The sequence below is a fragment of the Anguilla rostrata genome, chromosome 18 (assembly GCF_018555375.3).
Source record: "Anguilla rostrata isolate EN2019 chromosome 18, ASM1855537v3, whole genome shotgun sequence".
In the NCBI taxonomy this organism is placed as follows: domain Eukaryota; kingdom Metazoa; phylum Chordata; class Actinopteri; order Anguilliformes; family Anguillidae; genus Anguilla; species Anguilla rostrata.
Genome location: NC_057950.1, coordinates 30001752 through 30021425, shown reverse-complemented (window position 1 = coordinate 30021425; position 19674 = coordinate 30001752). Strand labels below are relative to the sequence as shown.

The 19674-nt window shown below is 45.6% G+C and overlaps 1 protein-coding gene across 1 annotated transcript; it reads right to left on the bottom strand.

Annotated features, from left to right (window-relative positions):
* Positions 1-520: 520 nt before the first annotated feature.
* smc3 (structural maintenance of chromosomes 3) lies at positions 521-19612 on the bottom strand. Its single transcript, XM_064316682.1, is given in 29 exon segments — positions 521-1030; positions 1446-1552; positions 1708-1885; positions 3613-3804; positions 4165-4377; positions 5424-5647; positions 6474-6582; positions 8490-8597; positions 9147-9305; positions 10009-10149; positions 10499-10662; positions 11047-11197; positions 11720-11861; positions 12330-12490; positions 12723-12822; positions 13493-13596; positions 14158-14371; positions 14475-14596; positions 14999-15163; positions 15375-15455; positions 15827-16002; positions 16468-16585; positions 17024-17102; positions 17340-17419; positions 17573-17644; positions 17723-17790; positions 17914-17952; positions 18081-18156; positions 19341-19612. Coding segments are annotated over 29 exon segments (3630 nt in total). The 5' UTR covers positions 19356-19612; the 3' UTR covers positions 521-958.
* Between the last annotated feature and the right edge of the window lie 62 nt (positions 19613-19674).

Genomic DNA, 19674 nt, shown 5'->3' with positions numbered 1-19674 from the left:
GATCACGTGTTGCTTGCCACTTAGTGTGGTTAACCTGACAAAAGTATTTCTCATTTTATTGTTATGCATTTGTTCAGGTTTTCTTAAAATCAATTTACAAAATTCTTTGGTACCAGTTGCCTCTCCCGACTTCTGGTCAACGCATAGCCTAGTGTAATATAAGGGATAGTAAATGTCCCCATCATGACGTTGACACAATCATTGCAGAAGCACCAAGATCCCAGTGCCTTGTAACAGTCTCAATAACCTCCTTTATAAACTCCAAGGTTATATAAACGCCACGGTTATTTTAAACACATTTTTACCTGAGTAGTATATGTGTATTAACTCAAGTGTATTTTATTTTATTTTTTTAACTTTTAAGAAAGCCATGTTGCAATTTTATTTTTTTTACAATCCCATGGAAAAGTCGAACACTGGGAAACAATTGCCTATTGTTGTCTAGCCGTATGCCAAATGCATTCCTGTATCTGATTGGCAATGAGTAGGCTATAGAAAAACAACCATTTAAAAACAAAAGTATTTATAATTTAGTTTATTTTACCTCTAGTAACAAGTGAAATGGTTATATTTTATTGAAATAACATTCCACAAGGAAGAGTTTCAAACAGCAAGACGAAAAGGAGGCTAAAAACAAGAATGTGCTGGAACTGCACAGTATAAAGAAAAAAAATATATAAAATCACAGTAAATTCAAATTAGAAACTGGGGAAGAGGGTTACAATATGTAAGACAATACGGGGTTTTAACGATGTCTTCTGTTTCTTTTCCTTACTCTGGTCGTTTGCTCCTAGCCTAAAATCCCCCGGGCCCCACACAAAAAAAGTTAACAGCTGTTCTTAGGGAAACCGATAACTGACGAATAAGTGTAGATTAAAAGAACGCACAGGTAATTCCAAACAGGCTGGAGTACAGACAGCTTCAGCGCGGTCGCTGAGAGCAGGCGGGGGCCTGCTGCTCATCCGTGCGTCGTGTCGTCCTCCACGAAGTCCTTGGCCTGCTCGGCGGAGATCACGTCAATGTGGCTCACCTGCGAGCACAAGCCAACGCTCCAGTTAGCCAAATTCTGTGCCGGAAACTGCCGGGGATTTCTACGGCTAAGGGTCATACCAATGCCTATGCTTCATTTACTGCATTTTATACCCCACAAATAGAGCGAAACGCAAGATGCATTGGTGTACAGCTGTTGAAGCACAATCTTCACTGATCTCCCATAGAGAAGTCAAGCTACAATACGTCTGCTTCGCTGGTAAGACGCTTCATTTGCTAATCAAACTTGGACTAACCTCCTGACCCCCCCCTCCAGATTTAATGGGGGGGGGGGGTAATAATAGCTCATGCTTCAGAAGAGATCCAGATTTCTTTTTAAATAATGAGATGCTACCTGTGGGAAGTAAGCCTTCAACACATCACATCAAAGCGGAAGTTAATATAAATAAAATTACCTTGTTTCTGAATTTTACACCATAGAACTTGTCTGCAGACTCCAGAAGCTCAGGCCTGAAGGTCGTTGTGATAAACTGGGCGTGTCCAGCCAGCTCCACAATCATGTCTTAAACAAAACCAGACACAAGTGAGCTGGAAGTAAAATATCTGGCCAAATACGACATTTTTGCTAGCTGTGGAAATTCATAGAAATAATGCATTCATCCAGTGCAACAGAAACAGTAGATTAATGAGGAGGGCCAATCAGCATCTGATACTCACCAGACACGGCCTTCCTGTGCTGGGCGTCCAGGGCCTGGTCGATCTCATCAAACAGGTAGAAGGGGGCGGGGTCACACTTCTGAATGGCGAAGATGAGCGCCAGGGCCACCAGGGACTTCTGCCCCCCGGAGAGCTGCTGCATCTCCCTCATCTCACCCTGCTTTCCTGTGAAGGACACCTGCACACTCGTGCACATATACATACACACAAGCACGCACACACACACACAGAAATGCAAACACCACACACACACAATTTAGAAACACCTTGACAAGTGCTCTTCAAATGGCACATTTCAGGATATTTAGAAGGATGTGTGATGTGTAAATGTCCCTTAAAATGACTGGTCCTTAGGGGGACCCTAGCTATAGTGATGAGAATGGGGACCTGGCTATACTGACTGGTCCTTATGGGAACCTGGCTTTAGTGACTGTTCCTTACGGGGACCTGGTTATAGTGACAGGTCCTTATGGGGACCTGGCTATAGTGACTGGTCCTTATGAGGACCTGGCTATAGTGGCTGGTCCTTATGAGGATCTGGATATAGTGACTGGTCCTTATGAGGACCTGGATATAGTGACTGGTCCTTATGAGGACCTGGCTATAGTGACTGGTCCTTATGGGGACCTGGATTATAGTGACTGGTCCTTATGAGGACCTGAGTGACTGGTCCTTATGAGGACCTGGCTATACTGACTGGTCCTTATGGGAACCTGGCTATAGTGACTGGTCCTTATGGGAACCTGGCTTTAGTGACTGTTCCTTACGGGGACCTGGTTATAGTGACAGGTCCTTATGGGGACCTGGCTATAGTGACTGGTCCTTATGGGGACCTGGATATAGTGACTGGTCCTTATGAGGACCTGGCTATAGTGGCTGGTCCTTATAGGGACCTGGTTATAGTGACTGGTCCTTACAGGGATCTGGCTATAGTGACTGGTCCTTACGGGGACCTGGCTGTAGTGACTGGTCCTTATGGGGACCTGGCTATAGTGACTGGTCCTTATGAGGACCTGAATATAGTGACTGGTCCTTATGAGGTCCTGGATATAGTGACTGGTCCTTATGAGGACCTGGATATAGTGACTGGTCCTTATGAGGACCTGGCTATAGTGACTGGTCCTTACGGGGACCTGGTTATAGTGACAGGTCCTTATGAGGACCTGAGTGACTGGTCCTTATGAGGACCTGGCTATAGTGACTGGTCCTTATGAGGACCTGCCTATAGTGACTGGTCCTTATGGGAACCTGGCTTTAGTGACTGTTCCTTACGGGGACCTGGTTATAGTGACAGGTCCTTATGGGGACCTGGCTATACTGACTGTTCCTTACGGGGACCTGGTTATAGTGACAGGTCCTTATGGGGACCTGGCTATAGTGACTGGTCCTTATGAGGACCTGGCTATAGTGGCTGGTCCTTATAGGGACCTGGTTATAGTGACTGGTCCTTACAGGGACCTGGCTGTAGTGACTGGTCCTTACAGGGACCTGGCTGTAGTGACTGGTCCTTATGGGGACCTGGCTATAGTGACTGGTCCTTATGAGGACCTGAATATAGTGACTGGTCCTTATGAGGACCTGGATATAGTGACTGGTCCTTATGAGGACCTGGATTATAGTGACTGGTCCTTATGAGGACCTGGCTATAGTGACTGGTCCTTATGACGAGTTGGCTATAGTAACTAGACCTTATGGGGACCTGGCTATAGTGGCTGGTCCTTATGACGAGTTGGCTATAGTAACTAGACCTTATGGGGACCTGGCTATAGTGGCTGGTCCTTATGGGGACCTGGCTATAGTGGCTGGTCCTTATGAGGACCTGGCTATAGTGGCTGGTCCTTATGAGGACCTGGCTATAGTGACTGGTCCTCACGAGGACGTGGCGTTATTAGTCAGTTTTCTTACCCGTATTCCCACTCCAGTGAACTGGTCCACAGAAGGTACGCTGCTCTGCGAGCCCGACCCCCTCTCGCTGTCTGTGCCGCCCTCCCCCTCGTCCTGGGACTGACCCCCTTCCGTGTCCCCCTTCTTCATCACCAGCGTAGCCTTGCCCCCCGGGACCAGCTTTTGGAACACCTCGCTGAAGTTCTTCGACACCTGAAGGTGGACGAGGCGTTAGAAGTCATTGGGCCATTTTGAGACAAACAAAAAAAGACTGCATGGGGAAATAAAAGTAAAACTTCTAAAGATCAATTATCAACCTTTATGTAACCAGGAGGTCCCACTGATATAGAAATCTCAATCAGATTAGGAGTAACTAAGATTAATTGAATTTCCATGCAAATTTATAGGACTGTTAGTAGTGCCATTGCATGCACTGCCGTATGTCCATACATTGAGGCATTTGACTTATTTTACTACTGGAATATAATTTTCTAAAGTATACTTAGTGATTCAACCAGTGCGATAGCTTGAATCTAAAACACCGTCAATATTCATCAAGAGCGAGGGGATTACCTGTTTGAAGGTGAGCTGTATGGCTTCGTATTTGCGCAGTTCCAGAACATTCATCAGCTCCATGATGGACTTGTAGCCCCTGTCCAGCTCGTCCTGCCTCTTGATGAGCTTCTCCTTCTGCTCGGAGAAGTTCACAAACTGGTCCAGGGCCTTCTTGTTCACGTGGCTGTACTTCTTCAGCTCCGTGTTGCACTGCTCCAGTTTACGAAACAGCTGCAAGGGACGAGGACAAAACACTTTCAATTTTACACTGCAGGCACTTAGCAGACACTGTTATCCAGAGCAACTTACACAACTTTTACATAGCATAGTATTTTCAAGGTGAGGTCTGTCCGAAACCGAATTATCTATTATGTTTTTCCACAAAAATATCAATATCGTTTTTCTTTCTCTCCTAATTTTGAAAACAACATTTGTATGTATATTCGTATGCTTATCTCACGACCAAATCCTGTGAATTCAGGAAACAACAAGCTAGCAAAACTGTCAGCTGCTACCCCACCCATCAGTAACACGGTTTGGTACATCAGTGTAAAAGTTTTACTACACCTGTTTGAGTATGTGAGGGTTTGGTACTTCTCCAGTGAGTTACCTGTTTAAGCGTGAGGTACTTCTCCAGTGAGTTACCTGTTTGAGCGTGAGAGTTTGGTACTTCTCCAGTGAGTTACCTGTTTCATGTGAGGTTGCTCATAGTTACTGTTCAGTGTGAGCTGGTACTCTCCAGTGAGTTACCTGTTTGAGCGTGAGAGTTTGGTACTTCTCCAGTGAGTTACCTGTTTCAGTGTGAGCGTTTGGTACTTCTCCAGTGAGTTACCTGTTTAAGCGTGAGGTACTTCTCCAGTGAGTTACCTGTTTGAGTATGTGAGGGTTTGGTACTTCTCCAGTGAGTTACCTGTTTAGTTGAGCGTTGGTACTTCTCCAGTGAGTTACCTGTTTAGCGTGAGGGTTGTCTTCCAGTGAGTTACCTGTTTGAGCGTGAGGGTTTGGTACTTCTCCAGTGAGTTACCTGTTTGAGCGTGAGCGTTTGGTACTTCTCCAGTGAGTTACCTGTTTGAGTGTGAGGGTTTGGTACTTCTCCAGTGAGTTACCTGTTTGAGCGTGAGCGTTTGGTACTTCTCCAGTGAGTTACCTTGAATAGGGTTCTCTCCAGGAGTTACCGTTTGAGCGCGTGGTACTTCTCCAGTGAGTTACCTTTTCAGTGTGAGTGTTGGTACTTCTCCGCAGTACCGTTGAGCTAGTGTACTTCTCCAGTGAGTTACCTGTTTGAGCGTGAGGGTTTGGTACTTCTCGAAGGCTTCCTGTGGGAGGGAGCCCAGCTCGCGGATCTTCTTCATGCACTCCTCCTTCTTCTTCAGTCAGATGCCTGCGTTGGTCATCTCTCCAGCTCCTGGTAGCGTGGGATGGCGCTTCTGGTCCTTCGAGCCTTCCAGCTTCCATGCTCTTCATGCCTTGATCCAAACTCCGTTGTCAATAGCGTCCAGGTCTGGAGAACAAGAGGAGAGTGCACTTCAGACGCTACGCTTAAAAAGCTCGCTTTTCCTCAAAGTTCCATTCACTACAACAGGTAGCAGGCTCAGAAACTCAACACTCAAACTGAACTCAAGGCTCTCAACGCTCAAGCTCAACCGAGCATTTTCCTTCATTAATTTCTGCAAATTTGAAAAAAATGTCAAAAATGTATAAAATTTTCATAAAAATTGAAAAAGTACATAGACAATTGCTCGGGACCACAAAACCTATTGTCTTTAAGCACAAATGTGCTAAACGAAAATGTTTTGAATACACAACATTTGTGTGCAACTTTTTTGTTATTACATTATCACTCCTGAAACAAATGCATAATTCTCTTTTGCCAAAGGTAGTCTTAAGTGTTTATTACCTGAAACAGTAGCATCAAAACCAAAAGCATTTCTACATATCTCAATCTGTAACCCTCCCGGGTTTTCCCGTATGGATCAAATGTGGAAAACAGAAAACAAAAATACTTAATGACGGCAAACAGTCTGTTCCCTTTACCCAAAAAAGAAGTCTATATAAAGCATAGTATAAAAATGGCAATGGGTGACTCATAATGCTAAGGCACTGTTCCAGTGTGTGGATGGGCTCCATTGTCTGGTTGGCATCTGTTAAGGCACTGTTCCAGTGTGTGGATGGGCCCAATGGTCTGGTATCTGTTAAGGCTCTGTTCCAGTGTGTGGTTGGGCCTCATGGTCTGGTATCTGTTAAGGCTCTATTCCAGTGCTGACTGTACTCTGACTAGCATTTAAAATTGAGTTCGGGGGTGGGTGGGGCTGTGAATAAGTACTCACCTTCTGAGCGTGCCATTGTGTCCTTGATACGCTTGTTGATTCCCTCCAGCTCGGAGGTGGTGGCAGTGAGGACCGTCCCTCCCTCCGTCTCCCTCAGCTCATTCAGCTCCTGCACAGACAAACACCCGTCAGCCCCACATACACAATCCAGCATTATTACACATACACCCCCTAATCCACACAATCCAGCATTATTACACATACACCCCCTAATCCACACAATCCAGCATTATTACACATACACCCCCTAATCCACACAATCCAGCATTATTACACATACACCCCCTAATCCACACAATCCAGCATTATTACACATAACACCCCTAATCCACACAATCCAGCATTATTACACATACACCCCCTAATCCACACGATCCAGCATTATTACACATACACCCCCTAATCCACACAATCCAGCATTATTACACATACACCCCTAATCCACACAATCCAGCATTATTACACATACACCCCCTAATCCACACAATCCAGCATTATTACACATACACCCCTAATCCACACAATCCAGCATTATACACATACACCCCTAATCCACACGATCCAGCATTATTACACATACACCCCCTAATCCACACAATCCAGCATTATTACACATACACCCCTAATCCACACAATCCAGCATTATAACACATCACCCCCTAATCCACACAATCCAGCATTATTACACATACACCCCTTAATCCGCACAATCCAGCATTATTACACATACACCCCTAATCCACACAATCCAGCATTATTACACATACACCCCCTAATCCACACAATCCAGCATTATTACACATACACCCCCAATCCACACAATCCAGCATTATTACACATACACCCCCTAATCCACACAATCCAGCATTATAACACATACACCCCCTAATCCACACAATCCAGCATTATTACACATACACCCCTAATCCACACAATCCAGCATTATTACACATACACCCCCTAATCCACACAATCCAGCATTATTACACATACACCCCCTAATCCACACAATCCAGCATTATTACACATACACCCCCTAATCTATGCTATGCAACATTTTTACACATATAGCCCCTAATGCACACAATCCAGCATTTACACACATACCCCCTAATGCACACAATCCAGCATTATTACACATACACCCCCCTAATCCACACAATCCAGCATTATTACACATACACCCCCTAATCCACACAATCCAATACTATTACACATGCACCCCCTAATCTATGCTATGCAACATTTTTACACATATAGCCCCTAATGCACACAATCCAGCATTTACACACATACCCCCTAATGCACACAATCCAGCATTATTACACATACACCCCCCTAATCCACACAATCCAGCATTATTACACATACACCCCCTAATCCACACGATCCAGCATTATTACACATACACCCCCTAATCCACACAATCCAATACTATTACACATGCACCCCCTAATCTATGCTATGCAACATTTTTACACATATAGCCCCTAATGCACACAATCCAGCATTTACACACATACCCCCTAATGCACACAATCCAGCATTATTACACATACACCCCCTAATCCACACGATCCAGCATTATTACACATACACCCCCTAATCCACACGATCCAGCATTATTACACATACACCCCCTAATCCACACAATCCAGCATTATTACACATACACCCCCTAATCCACACAATCCAGCATTATTACACATACACCCCCTAATCCACACAATCCAGCATTATTACACATACACCCCCTAATCCACACAATCCAGCATTATTACACATACACCCCTAATCCACACAATCCAGCATTATTACACATACACCCCTAATCCACACAATCCAGCATTATTACACATACACCCCCTAAACCACACAATCCAGCATTATTACACATACACCCCCTAATCCACACAATCCAGCATTATTACACATATACTCCCCTGCAGCACCATTCACTCCGTACCTGTGCAGCACCATTCACTCCGTACCTGTGCAGCACCATTCACACCGTACCTGTTCCACTTGGTCCAGGCGCTTGCGCAGGTTCTCGTTCAGGTACGTCTCCACCCTGGTCATTATTCCCTCCAGCTTAATCCTCTCGTTCAGCAGCTGCCTGTTATCCTACAGACACACACACACACACACAGGGGCTTATATTCAACCAGCATAATAAACCAAAATTCAACAATACATTTTAATAAAGAGGGTCTCCACTTTCACATTTATTTTCCTAAAATAAAACACGTCTTTCTATAATACTAATTAGCTGTTAATTATGAGGTCTTACACAAGTTATTTATTTCAGATGCCACACAATAAGGCCCTTATGTAACTCTCAGCTCTCAGGGCAACGTCTGACCTTTTGTTTCTCCTCTCTAGGAGATTACAAGCAAAAAACGCTTTAATGTGCAAAATCAGGAACATTTCATGTTAAATAAAACAAAAGGCGTTATACAAATTCATCAGGTTACCACATGAAAGATTATCCGGGCTAAACAGAGCATCAAGATGTTACGCAACTAAAATCAAAAGATCATCCCTAAGCAGACGGGTACTCCTGCTTCCTCTCTTCGGTGGGGACTAGCGTAAGGGGGGTTTCTATGTTGAAGGGGCAGTGCCCCACCCCAAGCCGCCCGCACACCCACGACCCCGCCCCGCCCCGCCCCTCACCTGCTGCAGCTGGCGGATTTCGTCGTTGAGGTCGTCCACGCGGCGCTGGTCGCCCAGGCTGAGCTGGGACAGCAGGTCGGTGCCCAGCTCGGCCTTCAGAGACTCGCGCGTGGACTCCATGGCGTGCAGGCTGGCCTCCAGGCTCTGCAGGCTCCTTTGCTGAAGGGCACATCACAACCAACAACCAAAACTCACTTCACTGGACCAGCACAGCATTCAGCTTCCTCAAAGCATCACCTGCAATCCGCAATACTGAGCAACACTCAATAAAAACACCAACATCACCACTAATAAGAGATTAGATAATAATGAGAGCTATGAAAATTAAAATACTACATCTCACATGGAACGACTACCATAACATTCTTGCTGGTGTGTTAAAACAAATGAGCACTATTACGGCAGTATCGTAATAAAGACGGTGGAAGTTTCAGTCCAAGAGATTCAGGTTTTCCTAGTCAGGAGCACAAGAGAAAAAAAAAAACCTACAGGCCACACTGACTGCTAACGGCTAATGGGGAGCAGTCTGAAAGGTCGGGCTAATAAGCTTGTGTAAGAAGTGGAGCCTTAAATCGTCAGGTCATGGGTGATATCACTAGTCAGACAACTGGGTACCGTGTCCCACAGAACTGCACCACTGCCTCAGGCAATAACAGCTTATATTCTTAACACTGACAAAATAATGTTTTGTACTGTAGACATTTTAAGCCTTTCATCTAGTTTTAATAGTGGTGTGCGAGCCTACTTTAACTCCCTGTGACTGTAACGGCAGTATTAAAGGGACATTGACTGGGAGACAGTGCTAAGGGAACACGGGGCTTAAATCCCCGCCCCCCTGGTGAGCGAGCGAACGGGCCGTCACCTTCGGCATGAAGGTCTTCTCCGACTGCAGCCGCTTCTCCTTCAGCATCTTCATCTCGGACAGGATGCTGTCCCGGGACGCCTTGAACTTGCGCTGCTGCGTCTCGATCTGCTGCATCTGGTTCATCAGCTGGTCGATCTCGTTATTGATGCGTGCAGGCCGTTAAGGACGAGACTCACACACGCCTACCGTCCGGCAGCCAATGGCAAGACACGTTTGAAAAAAGAAATACTGCACAAGATTACCTGGTCCAAGACAAACTACAGACAGGACTATTATTAACAGCTATTTGCGATGCACTCTAACAAGGAATATGATGTATAGCAGCCCATTAAACACGGTAGGTGCCTATTACTGGGCATTAAGGTTCTAGAATACCACACACGCACAGGCACGCACACACACACACACGCACGCACACAGACACACACATGCACACACACACACAGACACACGCATGCGCACACACACACACAGACACACACTAAAGGGGCAGGATATGTTCGATGTTCCTGCGCAGATTTTCGTTCAGCTTGGCTTCCAGCTCTCCCAGCTCCTCCTCTGCTTTGCGGGCGTCCTTCTGCAGCTCCAGGCGGGACTTCCTGGTGTCGTAGTACCCCCCAGTGAGGGCCCCGCGATGGCTCACCTGGTCACCTGCAGCCCAACGCACACAGTCACCTGACTTTACAGGCCCTCGATGCGCTACGCTTTTCACTCAAACCAAACCCGCTGAACTTCACTTTCAACTGTTCCTATTCCCAAACCAAATATAAACCACTGAAGAATACAGTGTCCTTTCAACACTCATTTTTGGCATTCATTCCAAACATAAAATTATCAACACTGGAAGGAAAAACTAAATTAGAACACATGCTTTTATTAGTCTTACAGCAATGTGACTGTGTTGTTCCCATTTCAATCAGCTCAAATATATGAGCCATGTTTTGTCAGCTGAAACACCTCCCAGGACTGCAGGGCTGGGAGCACACATTTCTGCTGGGCCGTGTGCTGTCCCCCCTCCCTCCCCCCCCCACTCACCCTCCAGCGTGATGCAGTCCATGGTGAAGGCGCGGGCCAGCTGGGTGGACACCTCCATGCTGCGGCAGATCAGCGTCTTGCCGAACACGTGCTTGAAGGCCTTGTCGAACTTGGGGCTGTAGCGCAGCTTGCTGATCATCGGGATGGCGTCCTGAAAAGGGACACGCCCCGTTACACTGCGCGGCGAATGGGCATTCAGCAGGACGCTCGTATCGAGAGCCACTGCGCGGCGAATGGGCATCCAGCAGGACGCTCGTATCGAGAGCCACTGCGCGGCGAATGGGCATTCAGCAGGACGCTCGTATCGAGAGCCACTGCGCGGCGAATGGGCATCCAGCAGGACGCTCGTATCGAGAGCCACGCGTAGGTTATACTTCTGAACACAATCCGCTCGTACATATTTTCACTGACACAAACCGCACGATTACATTACACTGCTGATTGTAAGTACAATAAAATGAGGAACAAGAGTAGTCTTGTTTAAGCAAGGATGTAAAATAATGCGATACATCACACATCAACAGAACTGAGAACAACACGCTTAAGGTTAAGTCACAGAGCAAGTTTCATTCCAATTCAGTACGTGTTCCAGGTGCCAGAAAACCGAAAAATAAAATTCAGAAAAAAAAAATAAACAACACAATGTGTGAATTTAACGGAACAGACGGCTTACGTTTGTCTCTGGATAGGCCGTATCTCTGACGTCCAGTTTGCTGAGGGGGAGAAAGGTGACCTCCCCAGGCAGGTTCATCTTATTGAACTCGGTCAGGATTTTGGTGCTGACTTCATCAGTCTCCACAATGTGGTAAAACAACCTGGGGACAGGAAACAAGGATTAGCGTTGGCAACTTCTTATTCCTCCAGCAAATAAAGCATTATTATTTTATAATAACTATATCGGTATTTAATTAATTTAATTGCATTTCACATTTAAAATGTCAATAACACCTTAAAACAGAATCACAATGAATTGGCAGGACTTGCGGCAGCAAAAATGAGACTCAGATGTTGAGACTGCATCTGGTCAGAAAACTTTACAGTGCCTACAACCAACAAAAAAGTACCCCTGTATGTACCAAAAGCAGGTGTGATCTACAGCAGAAGGGATAAACTGGAGGAAAGCTCTAGAAAATGCAAGGAACACAAAAGACAGCAATTTCCATGGAACAAAGGGTCTGGAGATCACCCTTTCTGAAAAGGAGGTGTGAAGCAAGCAGCCTGAATTACTGCACAAAAACAAATTAAGTTTTCATAAATGACACTACAGGTGGCAAAGCGCTCACCTGGTCCCAGCCGTGACCTCCACGCAGGTGTAGAAGGCGGGCTCGCACTCGAAGTTGTTCATGACGATCCCGTAGTAGCCGTTGATGACGTGCTGGTTGATGCCTTTGCGGCGGAAGTGCTCCAGCACTTTGTTGATGCTGTCGATGCCGTTCAAAATGGCCTGCAGGAAACACAGGAACAGGAGTCAACCTTTACAGCTCGAAAACAAACCAATAATCTTATCTTATAAGCAGGCGGGTGTGTGTGCGAGTGGGCAGGTGTGCGGGTGTGTGTGCGAGTGGGCAGGTGTGCGGGTGTGTGTGCGAGCGGGCAGGCGTGTGGGTGTGTGTGTGTGCGAGCGGGCGGGGCGTGCGGGTGTGTGTGCGGGCGGGCGGGCGTGTGTGCGTGCAGACCTTTCCAGTAGCCGCGCGCAGGAGCTGCTGCTTCTTCTCCAAGTCCTCCCGCTTGGCGGCCAGGGCCTGCTGCTCCGCGTTCTCCTCCCTCCACAGGTAACTGTGCCAGGGAGAAACCCATTAAAACAGCACTACCCTAACCTCCACAGGTAACTGTGCCAGGGAGAAACCCATTAAAACAGCACTACCCTAACCTCCACAGGTAACTGTGCCAGGGAGAAACCCATTAAAACAGCACTACCCTAACCTCCACAGGTAACTGTGCCAGGGAGAAACCCATTAAAACAGCACTACCCTAACCTCCACAGGTAACTGTGCCAGGGAGAAACCCATTAAAACAGCACTACCCTAACCTCCACAGGTAACTGTGCGGAAGAACAACAGGAGCTAGGCTAACGCTCGCCTCCAAATCGCACATTTACTTCTTCCCTTTCACAGGAGGACCAAATCGCTATTCCTGATGGCTTACCTCAATCTCACCAATAAAAACAACACTAACTGTCTTAGTTACAAAAAAAACTATTTTAATTTGATGCAAAATGCTAGGCTGGCCGAAAGCATATTTGTTTGATGTTCGTCAAGTTAATATTTCTACTCTGGTAAGTCCCATAGATCCATATGGAGATTAAACATTTTATCAGGACACCAAATATACAATGACACCACACAAAACAAAACAGATAAACCCTAATCTATCGCCCATTTTATTTTACACTTTTTTTAAAATAATGAAAAGCACATGGGAGCAGTTTGAAAAGAATAAATCTTACTTTCTCTCGCTCTGCAGTTCATCTTTTCTGTTCTTTACTTCGTAATATTTCTTGTCCAATTCTTCCACGCGCGTCTTCACTTCGTTCAGATCCTGATCTAGTTTCTGGAAAGGAAGGAAAAGGACGAGGTTTAATTAGGCACATGCTATTCCTTTATTTCTTACACTGCACATCAACCTGAAATAAACAATGCCAAACTGCTCAATACATACTAAATGATGCTAGATTGCTCAGTATTTACTAAACGATGCTCGAGTGCTCAGTATATACTAAACAATGCCACAGTGCTCAGTATACACAAAACAATGCCAAATTGCTCAGTATATACTGAGTGATGCAAGTGTTCAGTATATACTAAAGAATGTCAGAGTGCTCAGTATTTGCTAAATGATGCCAGATTGCTCAGCATATACTAATCGATGCCCTAGTGCTCAGTATTTTCTCATCTTGCCTAATATGAATTCAAGTTTAGGCAGTAGTGTACATCTCTTTAGATTGGGGAAAAATAAATGCTTAAAATCATTTTAACATATAGATCAATGGATATGACTAATGCATATAGGCTTTCCAAAGCCTCAAATTCCCATCCCTCCATTGAGAGCGCACTGGAAGAGAATGCTAAAATGTTAGCGGTATCTGCGCTTTTGTAAGGAAGCCCTGCTCACGCTGTACTGCTCCAGGTTGCGCTCCTTGTTGGCCTCCGTGTCCTCCAGGTCCTTGTGGATGGCGGCGATCTGGCGCTTCTTGTCGTTGATGGCCTGGTCCAGGGACTTGAGCTCCTTCTTGATCCACTTGTCCCGCTCCTCCTTGGAGGTGAACTGACTGCCGCGGCCCTGCTTGGCGTACAGGTCGGTCCTCTCCTGCGTGGCCTGGGCCAGCCTGCGGGGGGCGCAAGGGAGCGGGGAAAACCCCGTTTAGCAGAGCGGTTCAGTTCGGGGAGGAAACTCACAGCGGCAGGAGGTAAACCCGCAGGACCCCGCACCTGGCTATGCCTCGCTCCTCCTTCTCCTTCACGGCGTTGAACTTGGGCTCCGTCTCCTGCAGCTCCTTCTGCTTCTCCTCGATCTTTTCCAGAAGTTTCTGCCGTTCCTTGAGCAATCGTTTCTAACGGGGGGGGGGGGGGAAATCAATTCATCTCTCAAAATTACCTGCTCAGACCAAAACCGCAGCAAAGGTTAAACATGCAACTTAGGTGTTCTTTTTTTTTTCTTTTCCTTTTCTCAGAAATGATACACATCTGTGCGCACAAGACTGGCATATTTAAAGGTATTACAACATTTACTTTCACAAACCACATAACTGCTTTATTAATGAAAGCAGGGAGGTAAACCATGTGGCTGGTTCTCCTTCCATCACCAGGAGCCCAAAATGCCCAGGTGAGGGTATTCTGGCTCACCTGGTTTAAACCCGCCTCTCATGCTACACCTAGGAGAGCCCCGGCTGGGAATCGAACCCACAGCCTGCACCCTGCCCATTATGCTACGAGCACACCCCAGGCCTCCGTACCCTCTGCTCGCTGTTCCCCGCCAGCTCATCCTGCAGGTCCTTGGTCTTCAGCTCCAGTTTGGTCCTCTGCTTGATCTGCTCCTGCCTCTCCGTGCTCAGCTGCTCCTTCTCCTCCTTCATGGCCGAGATCTTGGCCTTCAGCTCGCGCACCACCCGCTCAGTTTCCTGAGGAAGAGGAAGAACCCATCTTACTGCCTTACTGTTCCTCTAAAAGCCATCTCACTGTCTTTCTGCTCCAATAAAAACCTGAAAATTAATATGGGCCCAGGATCAGCTATATCCACTCCAGGATGAGTATAACATGACGGCCAAAATCTTTCCAATAATGAGCCTGAGCGCTCTGAAGTGTCCGTTGGAAGGTGTGCGAGACACGTACCTCCACTTTGTCCCGGGCGTCCTGCTGGGCGTCCCGCAGCTGTCGAGATTTGTCCCCGCAGGTTTCCCGCTTGGTGGACAGCTGAAAGGTACAAACAATGAGCATGGTTACTCGCCTAGCAGTAGAGAACGGATAAATGAATATGGCTTTCTATACCATGCCCTAGGGTCTCTGCACTGTCGCCTTCAGATGCGTGTGTGTGTGTGTGTGTGTGTGTGGGAGAGGGGACTCACACACCTGCAGGATCATTAGGGGGCAGTATCTTAAGTGACCTGATATAAACCTACAGCTTCAAACAAACATGGAGAAATAAAACCAAGCCATCGCTTTATCTCTGGCGTATAACAGTAAGTGTCTCTGTTCCTCTGAGAAAAGAAAGCGCTGAACGGGCACTCCTAAGACCGGTCCGTCTCCCCGCACACTTCCTGCCCTCCCGCCTCTAGGGGGCGCACCTCGTCCAGCTTGGCGCGGGTCTCGTTGAGCTCCTGGTTATAGATGGTGTACTCCAGGGCTCTCCTCATCTTGTCCCACTTCTGGTACTGCGCCAGCTCCTCCTTCTCGTCCTCCAGCGTGTGCAGGCGCTCCTCGATGTACTTCAGCAGCTCGTTGATCTTCTCCCTTTTGCCCTCTGAGGGGAGAGCAGAGCGCCGATTAGCCGCTAACCTAGCCGCCGCCTCTCACTTCCACAGCGAACGGCACACGAAACGCAGCCGCCGATACGAAAGCGTTCAGGCAGAACACACGATGACAGGTCGCCTTCGAGCGTAGGAGCATTTACATTTGAAGTAGCTTACACCACTTTAACATTATGAGCCTCCCTTAGTCTGGAGCTAACGTTTTCAATAGCGACTGTTCTTTCAAACTTTAAACACTGACACAACAAGAGGAACAGAACTAATGCTTTCTCACGACGATCAAATAAGGAAAGTACAGACCATAAGTTTTTATCTGCTTATGAAACATTTAAATCGATCCAATAACTGCTTCGGAACCTATTCTATGGCTGTGTGGCTAAATTCTGCCCTTGTATCTCATGTATAGCCCAGTGAATGAGCGCGGTCTTCCTCGGGAGATCTTCCTCGGGAGGTCTTACCCGTCTCCTTCATGAGGGAGATGCTCTCCTCCTTGCGCTCGTCGTACACTCGGGTTCCGGCCACCTCCCTCAGCAGTTTCAGGCGCTGGGAATCGGGCGCTGTCGCCATCTGGTTGATCTGAACGGGGAACAGCGACGGTCACGCCTGCCTATTGGCACGCGCCTGACTCGAACGCAATCCTCTAAGCTGCTGCTTGTCAACGGGACATTGCTATAAAGGTTCTACCAGTCATAGAAACATATTTCCCTGTATGCTGCAAACATGATTACACAAGCAAACCGTGATAGCAGTCTGGTAGTACGGTGACTGTATTCATAAAGCAATGGAGTACAAGCGCTGATCTAGGATCAGTCCATATCCATCGACCCATATAGAGCCAAAAGGGAAAAGGCATCCTAGATCAGCGCTCCTGTTCACATGCTTTATGAACACGGGCAAAGAGCTCGCTTCCGTTAACACTGAAAATAGGACAAATAAACCCCCAAGGCTCAAAAAGATAATAATACCAAAAAGAAATAAAAGGGTGGAAGGGTTACAAGTTCACAACGGTCTTACCTTTCCTTGCTTCACAATATAGTAAGGATTGCTGCGAGAAAACCCAGCGCTTTCCAGCAGGTTCATCACGTCATTTTTCCTGAAATAAAAGAATTAATAGGCATTATGTTAGCAAATAAATATAACATTTTTGTTTTCTGTTCAGAGAAAATCTTGAACATTTGTTCTATTTATACAGGGTGGTCCAAGTCAGCCTTTGTGTTTAATTACCATATTCAACAGCTCCTATTGTATAGAACATTTGGCAGTATGAATTTTAAATCATTCTGAGTCACCATCTCCGTGCCTGTTGTTGTGCCGAGAAAATGTTACTCACGTCACCATTTTCTTGTCCAAGAAATACTGGTCTTTTTTTGCTCCGATAACACGACGGAGAGAGACCTCTTCTTTGTCAATCTGTTAGGAAACCTTTACATTACTTACTTTTCTCTATGCAAAACCATGTTGAACAAAAAAATTAATTAATTTAAAAAATCTAGAAAATGCTTGCTACTCATTCATAAGACCCGTTTCATACGTGAAGAAACTGCATTTTCTAGGCTTGCTTACCGGTAACCTGTTGTCAGAATTGTCAAATATGATTTCCACAAAAGCAGAGATGACACGTGGACCAGTCCCTTCCTGAAAGAGAAAAAATGTTAGTGTTGCGCAGTGCTATATCCAATCTAATCATCTATTTAATTTCAGTCAAAGACTCACATGCAGTAAAGCCAGTCTCTGCTCTGGGCGTAGGTGACTGAACTCATCACTGAGAACAAATTGGATGGCTGGGGGAAAAACACAAACAACGGAAAAAAAAGAATTGTAGGACCTTTTTTGGCATATGCAATAAAACGACATATCTTTATGACAATTAAAATACATTCGAATACAAGAAAATGTGCACATACCATAGAAGAAGTTGCTTTTTCCGGACCCATTTCTTCCAACTAAAACAAACAAAAGAAAATGTGTTGCAATTTTCCCTTTTCGACACAAATGCTTTAAAAGCTTGCTACAGTGATGCAATTCCATATATATAAACACCTTTAGAACTTATTGACTGCTTGAAACTCACCGATGACGTTGTGCTTTGAGCTGAATGGATCGACCACAGTCTGATCTCGATAACTTCGGAACCCCTGGATAATCACCTAAACCCGGAGAAAAACAATGCATAAAATTAATGACCTTTCAAAAGCATGACGATTGGCCGCTGATACATATTTCGGCAAAGGAGATTAGTGAATATCTCAAACTAATGTTATTGCTCGGTTATTTAGTGTTAAAATGTTGGAGTGGGTGTGTCTGCTGCGCTATTCGCTACTTAGCCAAGTACATCACATCGTTTTAAGCGAGCTTAAAACGTCATCCTCGTTGCATGTCTAATACAAACAACGTTATTACCTACATTTTCAATTGTTCGCATTTAGTAACAGAAACATCAGCAAATGTCTAGAACCGACTGACTGTGTGAAGAGTTCGAATCGAACTCAAAAGTTTGTGTTGTTCATCTCAACTCAAGATGGTCCTGGGTCGCCAAAACAGCGCGTTTTTTTAACTTTAATAAACCTGGAAAAAGACTTTAAAAGCCCAGATGCGTAATAGGCTAACAAGTGGGGGGATACTCGTGGTGTGGCTACGTGCGTTTGTTTTGAAAAGTAGAGCTAGCTTAGCCTAGACTTGAAGCTTGCCAGCCCCCATTCATGTGAACGACCAGCCAAATTACTGTGACATTTATTTACCAGGCCTCATTGCCCCTGCTGCTGGTATTCATTACTGATTCGTCATTATTAGTATAAAAACGCACTCTAGCTAGCATTACTACAAAGCATTAACTCCAAACACCATAGATAGTGCCAATTACAGCGACAAACCAGATTTTCCCCTCGTGCAAAAGTTGGTAGTCCGACATAATCAGCCAGCTAGCCCAGCAAGCTAACTCACATGCTAACTTTACGTGTCAAGCCAGTCAGCAACCACACCGAGGGAAACCTCGTCAGATAGCTTGTTTGACATTTTAAAACCCGCGCTCGACTACACCAAAACGTTATTCATAAAAAATAAAATGCACTACCTGAGTCACATTCGTAAGCTAAGTAGTTCGCTAGCACTTCGTTATTTAGCTAAAATTGCCGCCTAAGCTAGCTCGAGCTAATACGTTCGCGAGCGTATATTTGCGAAAACAATGTGCCGTGCTTTCTGACAAAAAAAACTTTCTCAATCTGCACGGAGATAGATACACAATTTCGATTACATTTTATATATATATATTACTTTCATAAACCGGAGTCGCAATTACATGTAGGTCAAAAAAATGAAAACTACTATTAGCTACCTGTTTGATGTACATTTCGGCGCTATTGTGGCTAGCTTGCTAGCTAACCCGCTCTGCAAGAATTCTTGTCTCGGAGATCAAGTAGATTAATTCACAAGAGTTCAGGAAATGTCCTTTCCGTTCACCGAAGCGTGGCGACGTGCATTTAAATTATTAACTGTGTAGCAATTATATGCATTTCTTAATTTTACAATATCCGAAATGCAGATTATCGATACACTGCATAACACAAATAAAAGACAAAAATGGTGGCTGAGAAGGATGAGGAGGAATAGTAAAAATGGCCGCTGTAGGTGAACGAAAACCAACACGAATTCAATTTTAAGAAAAGACA